Source organism: Semicossyphus pulcher, unplaced genomic scaffold, assembly GCF_022749685.1.
Source record: "Semicossyphus pulcher isolate SPU_LCO1_2020_fin unplaced genomic scaffold, fSemPul1.0.p SCAF_1, whole genome shotgun sequence".
Lineage (NCBI taxonomy): Eukaryota > Metazoa > Chordata > Actinopteri > Labriformes > Labridae > Semicossyphus > Semicossyphus pulcher.
The window spans coordinates 9,112,034-9,120,965 of record NW_027211603.1 but is presented as its reverse complement, the minus strand read 5'-3'; the positions used below and the strand labels follow the sequence as shown (position 1 = coordinate 9,120,965).

Genomic DNA, 8,932 nt, shown 5'->3' with positions numbered 1-8,932 from the left:
TAATAGTATCTAGATTTACGAAGCGGAAACAGTCTCCTCTCACACAGGAAAATGTTTTGGTTGGCCACCTCCTTTCAGCGCCACATGGATTTTGTAAACATTAGACTCTATCAGCGCGGCTATAACCGATGCGATTTTATCCACCATTCACTAGTGTAATAACTTATCCGGTATGTAACGATGCGACAGTTGTTGTTAAATGGTATTTATGGCCGCTAAGAATGAAGTTGTAGCTAGCTTACAGCTAGTAGCATATAGCCTAGCTAAAGTTTACAATGCACCATAACAAATGTCGCTAGCTTCACTCCTTCTGGTTCTCTGTTTTTGACTTAAATTAACTGCTAATGAAGAATTATGGGTATCTGTTTTACTGACAGGGAGGCTGGTGGCTGCTGATGGGTAATGATGTCTCTGAGGCTGTTGTCAGTGGATCCATCAGACCGGGGCTCTCAGAGATGCAGGCTGGGTCCAGGCTTGATGTCAGCGCTGGGTCTGAGTCTGGGCTCGCCTCTGCTAGTTACTCTTCCAGGGGGAAGCTGCCTGTGCACCGCCTGGCCCCGGCCTGACCTGGCTGAGGGCTTCCTGCAAATAGACCTGAAATGTTCCTCTCATAGTCTGATCTCTTACTCTCACACACATCTCAACCTGGACCCTGGACAGCTTACACCTGTACCCTGCCCCAAACTGAAAGGTATGAAGATAACTGTGGTGGTCCAGAGTGTAGAGTTTAAGAGACACACACCTCCTCGCCTTGTGCATGAGCTTGTGAAAGACATGCTGAAAGGTGTGTATGTCCACGAGAAATGTGTGATAAACCTGGAGGATTTTGATACAGATATCAGATATGTAGTTATTGAAAGCATAAATCCAGATTCTGCCAGTGCTGGATTAATCACCTCAAAAACTGGTGTGGAGATAGCTGGCATACAGACTGTCCGGCATTACAGGAGTCAGCTGCAGGACAAGGACACAGTCCCACTGGGGGGCCTGGAGGAGGTCAGCATATATTCACTCTTTTGACATGATCTAAATTAATCTTGAGTGTGTATTCTCACTTGTTTGTTTTATTGCTGTATTTCAGGTGAGTTCTTCCCTGAGAGAGATGCTGCAGCTGCCCCTGCTCTATCCAGGCACCCTGAGCTCCCTTGGTGTGTCGTGTCCCAGAGGTGTGCTCCTGGTGGGGCCCCCAGGGGTTGGCAAGACACTGCTGGTCCGCAGAGTGGTGGGTGAAGTAGGAGCCAGCCTGGTGGTGGTCCGAGGGCCAGAGGTAAAAATAATATATACCATATGTTTACCTTCCTTTAATTTGTTAAACATTTTCAATCACAGTTTGTTTTTTCAAATCCATAATGTTGTGCCTGAAAATTCAAGGCACCTCATGACATTGACGCAGAAACTTCACTCCTATCTTGCTTTCCTTTTTGTAATTTGCAACATGGCAGATACTGGCTGAAATCATTATGCCTATATCTAACCCTTCATGGTTATTTCAGGTGGTGGGATCACGGCCGGGAGAGAGTGAGGAGAAGTTGCGTGCTGTCTTTGAGCGGGCTCGATCTGCAGCGGAAGAGGGTCCGTGTGTGCTCTTCTTAGACGAGTTAGACTCTCTGTGTCCGAGGAGAACCGGCTCGTCAGCGCCAGAGAACCGCCTGGTTGCTCAGCTCCTCACGCTGATGGACGGGATGAATCAGTCAGATCGCTTCCTCATTGTCGGAGCCACCAATCGGCCGGACAGCTTAGACTCGGCTCTGCGCCGGCCTGGGAGATTTGACAGAGAGGTGCGGATGATGAAATATGTGATTCGGTACATAATAATGAATATAAATAAATATCTGAGGCTCTGACTTCAACATCTTTTTCCAGGTTATCATTGGAGCTCCCACCGTGCAGCAGAGAAAAGCCATCCTGTCTGTTCTGTGTGCTAGGATGCCTGTGTGTCCCAGTGTGGATATGGCAGAGTTAGCACAGAGGACTACAGGCTATGTAGGAGCAGATCTCAGCGCCCTGTGCAGGGAGGCTGCAATGCACGCTATACGGGAGAACTCAAAGGTAATTTGAGAAATCATATGCATTTTTTATTGTTAGTTTTAAATATTTGTACCCAGGAAAATCAAGAAAGCAGTATTGTTGTTGAATGGATTATCCGTTTAAAATGAAGTAAATTGAATTGAACCTAAATTGATGCCAAGTGTGAAGACTGCTTTATTCCCTCCAGATTGTTCAAGAAATGGATTTTTGAATGTTTTTTTCCTTGTTGTTGTTGTTGTCTGCAGGGCTCAGGAGAGCAGGTGGTGCGTTTGAGTCACTTCCAGGAGGCCCTGAAGTCAGTGCGTCCCTCCTGCCTGCGGAGCAGCCTGGGCAGGACGGAGCTGTCTCCAATAACTTGGGAGCAGATTGGAGGCCTGGATGAGGTCAAACTCAAACTGAGACAGGTAATTGGGTGGCATTTCTTGAATCATACATCATAAAATAAAAAGTGCAAGCTTGTTTACTGATAAAGAAAAATACATAAGATTGGATTTATATGTAATCTTTTCCCCCCTCTGTCTGTCTTCTCCTGTGTCTGAACATTAAAGAGTATTGAGTGGCCGATGAGATACCCAGAGGCGTTTGTTCGTCTGGGTCTGTCTCGGCCCCGTGGCGTTCTGCTCTACGGACCTCCAGGTTGTGCAAAGACGACTCTCGTCAGGGCAGCCGCTACCTCATCTCACTGTGCCTTCCTCTCTGTCAGCGGTGCTGACCTCTATTCCCCATTTGTGGGAGACTCAGAGAAAGCTTTAGCCCAGGTATTTTCTCTTCTCCATATGTGATTACCCCTGTGAATATCTGTTGTGTTTGTGTGCTCCTGTTTGTCTCACACCTGCCCCTGTCTGTCTTCATGTAGCTGTTTCGTCAAGCCCGGGCCTGCGCTCCCTGTGTCCTGTTCCTTGATGAGATTGACTCTCTGATTGGCTCGCGGTCAAACAGTCAAACAGCTAATAGCGTGCAGACTCGCCTCCTGTCGGTGCTCCTGAATGAGATGGATGGAATCGGCCTGAAGACGCTGGAGAGGAGAGGAACTGAGAAGATCCTCCAGGCAGAGGGAGTGGAGGAGAATCACACACAGGAACAGGTCAGATGTACAAATAATTCTGAGACTGTCACTCTTCCATATTACATTTCTTAACAACATCTGATCAGTTGGAGGTGATTTAATCCTTACTTTTTGCTCTTTGACAGTTGGACTGTCAGGACGTATGCAACAAAGAAGTGATGGTTATAGCCGCCACAAACAGGCCCGACTGTTTAGACAGCGCCCTCCTCAGACCTGGCAGGCTGGACCACATCATCTATGTCCCACCACCTGACCAGCAGGTAAGTTCTTTCCCTCAATGGCATCTTAAATATAAGTTATAGTGTCACAGAAATCCTGTAAGATTGTATCAGTGTATTTTTAACTGACCAACCTTAAACTAAACTCATATATATGTGTCATTCTGTGTCGCTAGGCTCGTCTGTGCATCCTGAAGCTGTGTACAAAATCGATGCCCGTGGATGCTGATGTGTGCCTGGAGGATTTAGCCGCAAAGACTGAGCTTTACTCTGGAGCTGACCTGGAAAATCTGTGTAAAGAGGTAATGTGAAGCACACCTGCCCATTAAAGTATGTGAAATATAATATTCTTGGTCCTAAATGTTGACATAGACAAACAGATTGAACATTTTCTGAAAATGTTTTGTTGTTTTCCAGGCTGCTCTGTTGGCGCTTCAAGAGGAGAACATGGAGGCGTCGGCCATCAAACAGAATTACTTCCTGCGGTCCCTCATGAAAATGAGCCCCTCTCTTACTGCCCAGCAGCTCCACACATATCAAACACCACTCAGATGATAAACCAAATATGACAATGGTCCCTGCTTTGATATGTTGTATTCTTGTACAGATATTGGTTTGAAATAAAATGTATAAAACTTTTCTGGTTTTCTGGTATTTTCTCTTGTCCTTTTTTGTCACTGACTGAGCTCTTAAATTGACTTTGTTTAAGATCTGCACTTCAAATTATTACCAGCCATTGACTTTCACTTCTCAAATGTGGCCACAAGGGGGCATCGCAAGCTCAGTAAACGTATTGATCATCAGCAAAGTGGATCTCTTGATAAATTGACCTCCACTGGTGCGATTCAGTACAGGAAGCTGTGTCTGTCTACGTGCCTCTCACCTCGTACTACCTCTCATCCAGCCTACATCAGCCGACTCGCAGGATGCTGCGCTCGCAGACATCAAGGACTTCTCAGCAACAACAGGTGGGACCCTCTGAACACACCTACCTCTATGTTTTGCTTGTGACTTTATGTAATTTAAAGACTCTCAGCATCTTTGTTGAGTGAGATTTATCCTTTTCTTTTTAGGTATTGACAAATTAGCAAAATGGTTGGATTTTTCCAAATGTTGATGAAGAAAAAGGAGGTGAGGCGTTTACATTTTATTGTATTACAATTGTATTTTAAGCATCTTAATTTTGTGATTCAGGTTTTAAACTTATTTTATACATACATTTCCAGCTGATCCCTCTCATAGGGTTCATGGCTTTTGCTGCTACAGGAGCCACCTCTGCTGCGATCTACTTTCTACTAACTAAAACGGATGTTATGTGAGTGTCTCCTGATAAAATTATAATCCACTGTATTTATTTTATAATATAAAGTGCTTAAACTAAACTACTTCATGCTTAATTTGACTTCTGTTACCCTTTTGCTTGTAAGACATGTTAAGTAATAATGTGATATTTCACTGGTTTTAGTCTGAACAAGACCAGAAACCCAGAGCCATGGGAGAGGCTGGACCCATCGAAACCCCAAAAGGTAATCTTTAACTCTATCACTAAGTATAATCTAACACTATGTAAGAGTTTATAATGTTATAAATGGTTGTTAGTCCGCCTTTTCTGCTCTTAAGGCACTTTACACAAGCAGATTCCTCTACCTAGCTACAATCTGCTGAGTCAGTTAGGAAGTAATGATATCAAAGTGGTGACATCAGTGTAGCAGTGTTTTGCTGCCCCATGCTCGTGATGATGTAGCTAATTGTGTTACCTGAAAATAGTAACACTTGCAAAGAGATCAGGTAGGCTTCATTTTTATATCTGGTGTTTGGCTGCAGCTCATCACCATCAACCAGCAGTGGAAACCAGTGAAGGAGCTGGAGTACGTGAAGAGCCTCCACAAGTGAAAAAAAAGAGTGCTCCCCTGCCCCCCATCAGTCCAACAGAATCCTTTCCGCACAAACTAGAACGCTTTGACACTCAGTGTGCGGAAATGCTTCTGCTCCACTGGTGGGGTTTCACCCTACTCTGTAGTAACTCAACTCAACGATATCCACCCACAACAATAGAAAACGATGGTAATAGATACTCCTACTACTACTACTATGTGTTTTAAACGAACAAAGGTTATCTCTGTATACTTGAAATAACAGCTATAATTCTATCTTCATTGAACAAGATGTGGTGTCTCATTTGACAGGAGAGTTAGTAGTCATAGCCACTCAGATGCTCTCACAGTAGATGCAAATGTACGATAAAGTCTAAATGTGACAAAACTCAGAAGGTAATGTACTGTACAGAGTCAATAAATACTAATTAAATAAATATTATTGTAATCGTGTTTAAGTGTTTAGTAATTTAATAGTTAAGTTAATAAAAAAAGTTATTGACATTGTGCAGAAATATTCATATTCATGTCTCTACACTGTAATTCTTAGACAACATAATAAAAGCGCAGGCTTATAATCTTCTATGTTTGCTGAGAACAGTCTGTGGATCATAGCAGGAAATAAAAGGTGTTTATAAAGTTAATGATGGATCCAATGTAAACAAGTCTTTCCAGTTCCCTAAAACTGAAGCTAGTGAAAAACAGAAAACAAGAACAGTTTTTCCTTGTTTCCAGTCTTTATGCTACGCTAGGCTATGCTAAGCCAACAATCTGCTGGCTGTAGTCTTACAGCCAGGGTATTTGTCATCTAATTTTACACACAGGAAGAGAGGCAGTAAGGTCATATCCCAAAAGGTCAAACTGATTTACATCAGTAGAAACAAATGGGCTTGTCAAAATAATAATAATAATAATAATAAATTAGACAGAGTAAATAATGAACAGACAACAGAACAAAACAAGCAAAGAAATAAGGCAGAAAGAGATAAATAAAACGAGCACTGAAAGCAGGGGAAGGTGGTGAATTATAGTCCAAAGGCCGCAGTGAACAGATCAGTTTTGAGGGTGTGTTTGAAGATGTCCAGGCAGGCGACGTTGCAGATCTCGGAAAGATAACGACCAATGCATTGTTGGTTTTGGTCTTTTTCTTGCAAGTTGTTGAAACTAAAAAAAAAGGAATGTTTTTTTCAATGTCCAACAAAGTCAAATGCATAAACAAGTAGGTAAAATCTACCTTTCTACTTCTAAGCCATCCAGGGTTCTACACCTAAAGAACCTTTTTTATCCACATTTTATGGAAAATGCAGTCTGTAAATGTTTGATTGTTGTTTGCAGACATGACAGTGATGTTACAAGCTTAGCCCGGCAGTAAAGCAATAACCTCCATCCAGACAACGGGCAAATGCACTCATCTGCTTAGTTTATGGCTGCGTGGTCATTCAGCCCTCCCATTGTTTTTCATAATCAGAGACAATCCTTTTATCGTCCATTTGGTTTCTCACAAGAGAGAAAAACACCAGGAAACCCTCCCTCCTCCCCCTCCTGCGTCTGACAATGGCGCAGTCTGGCACGCACAGCCTACCACACCACTGGCCACACCGTGACTCTGAAAGGATTTCTATTTAAATTATTAAACAGTAACCAGGAAGTGTGAAGGGGAGAGGCCTGGGTGTTATTCCCTGGTCTGTTTAGGTTGTTCTTTTATCAGGAAACGTTTTTCCTGTTCACCAACATGTTGGGTTAGCAGTCATACATGCAGCAAGGCTGTTTGACAGTTTCTAACCGTTCTGTCCTCTTTGCTGTTGCATTTTTTTTTCATATTCAAAAGCATCACAGCATAGCAGCCATATTTAATAGCTATGAAATAGGAAGTACTGTGGATGAGCCCTGACTCAAGGTGGCTTAAAAGTATACTGTAGAGACAGGGAGGTGCACACATGCTGCAGTCAAAAGTTACTTTCACTCATCGAGCTAGAGGTTATTTAGGGAAACAATAAGTGAAGAGGAAGGATATAGTGCGTGCTGTTGGAATTTGCGTACGTGACTGTGTCAGAGGCATCATCACACCACAGACCATGTGACCGTGTAAGTGAGGCAGGTACTTCTCACTCTGCATGAGAAATGACAGATGGAGTGTACATTTTGATGCAATCACCATAAAACCACTTTCAGGACGTGACCTCTTTTGACCTTAAAGTATCACTTTCAAAAATACATGTTGTTTTCCTAAATAAATCTACTGCAACAGGTTCAGGCACAAGTGCATGAGAGGGCTCATTACTGCAGTTTATAGTACTCTAAGGTGCTACGGGGCAGTCAGGTGGATGCTGTAAACTCTTGGCTCTGCTCTACAAACAGAGTTGTCTGACTCTGTTTCTGTGGCTTTATTTGAACACAGCTGTTGCCTGGAGACGGAGACACTCCCATTGTTCTCATGCTGTCAATAATAAACCTTTGATGTGTCTACATTTTAATTATGAAGAATCATATGTGGGAAAGCCAGTTGATGCAGTATGCTCCATTAAATGATTATAGTCTTTTTCACTTATTTAACACTTGATAATCAAGTTCTAAAGTAGATGTTCAAAACCACCATATTTTAAGCTTACTATTTAATATACTGTATAGAACAAACATTAAAATTATTTGCCATTAAACTTACTTCTGCCCTTATATTACAGGGAAAACTACACTTTCAGCATGTAAAGAACACAAGCTTTGGAAAGATATGAGTTGTATGCTACTCTGGGCACTTTCACTGAAAGGGGTTAAAGGTGATAAACAGGGAAATGTGATGCAAACTATATATAAGCATATTATCTTATAAAAATGGATCCTGTCATGAGACAAAGAATGTCTGCTATTGTAGAAGTGCACCACCTGGTGGTAAAAAGTGAGAGTATGCAGTATAGTCTGTAGAATGAATTGTTCATTATTTGTTTTTTCTCACATTAATACTAAATTAATATAATATTAAACCCCCTCCTGTTAAAATCAAGTGTTTAACATTGTAAACATCTCCATGTGGTTTTCTTCATGTGCTACAAGACATATCAGGGACAACATAAGAAGTCATCTCCACAGCTGGGCCTGTCTGCTTTTAAACTGCAGTGTACGCAGGACAGGCTGAACAACACGTCTTCAGATTGGCAGGTTTGAGACGTCTCAAACATAAGAAGCCAGTCCCGTTAATGGACGGGGTGACGCTATGCATATCATAATGTGTAACCTATGGTAACCACTTTGGCGATGCGCGAGCTAGCTGTAACCGTCGTTGCAATTTTTGAAATTTTCATTCGTTTTTATTTCTACTTAGTCTTTCTGTTTGGTTTTTGATTTCAGTATAGTTTTAGTTAGTTTATAAGTCATTTTAGTTTTAGTTTGGTTTTATTTAGTTTTCGTTCATGTATTATGAGGAAGGCCTTGATAGGAAGGCCTTATTTAGTTGTAGTTCGTGTTGCACTGTTCATTGTACTTTTTAATTTTATCTCAGTTTACGAAATTTATTTTTACACAGCTAGTTTTAGTTTTGGTTAACTATAATAACTCTGCTATTAACGTTAGCGTTAATACTACTAATTACTACATTTCATTTCTAGCTAAGTTTCAACAGTTTACCTATAAATAACTGGGAAAATGGACGACGGTAAGAGTCAAACATCTGCATCAGAAATGTACTCAGAGGAGAATACTTTTCCTGATGTTAGGTTATCAAGAAAAACGAGATACTGAGACACAAAAAAGAT

At 41.8% G+C, this 8,932-nt stretch overlaps 2 protein-coding genes across 2 annotated transcripts; both read left to right on the top strand.

The window, feature by feature from the left end:
- Positions 1-94: 94 nt before the first annotated feature.
- Positions 95-3,924, top strand: afg2b (AFG2 AAA ATPase homolog B). Its single transcript, XM_069658008.1, has 11 exons — positions 95-170; positions 378-996; positions 1,082-1,267; positions 1,494-1,778; positions 1,864-2,049; positions 2,274-2,432; positions 2,577-2,786; positions 2,885-3,112; positions 3,220-3,354; positions 3,489-3,614; positions 3,730-3,924. The coding sequence occupies exons 2-11, from the start codon at positions 403-405 to the stop codon at positions 3,865-3,867; spliced, it is 2,247 nt and encodes a 748-aa protein (XP_069514109.1). The 5' UTR covers positions 95-170; positions 378-402; the 3' UTR covers positions 3,868-3,924.
- A 272-nt stretch (positions 3,925-4,196) lies between these two features.
- On the top strand, positions 4,197-5,623 carry cunh15orf48 (chromosome unknown C15orf48 homolog). The gene is made up of 5 exons (XM_069662296.1): positions 4,197-4,280; positions 4,386-4,443; positions 4,539-4,627; positions 4,778-4,838; positions 5,137-5,623. The coding sequence occupies exons 2-5, from the start codon at positions 4,405-4,407 to the stop codon at positions 5,203-5,205; spliced, it is 258 nt and encodes an 85-aa protein (XP_069518397.1). The 5' UTR covers positions 4,197-4,280; positions 4,386-4,404; the 3' UTR covers positions 5,206-5,623.
- The last annotated feature ends 3,309 nt before the right edge of the window (positions 5,624-8,932 follow it).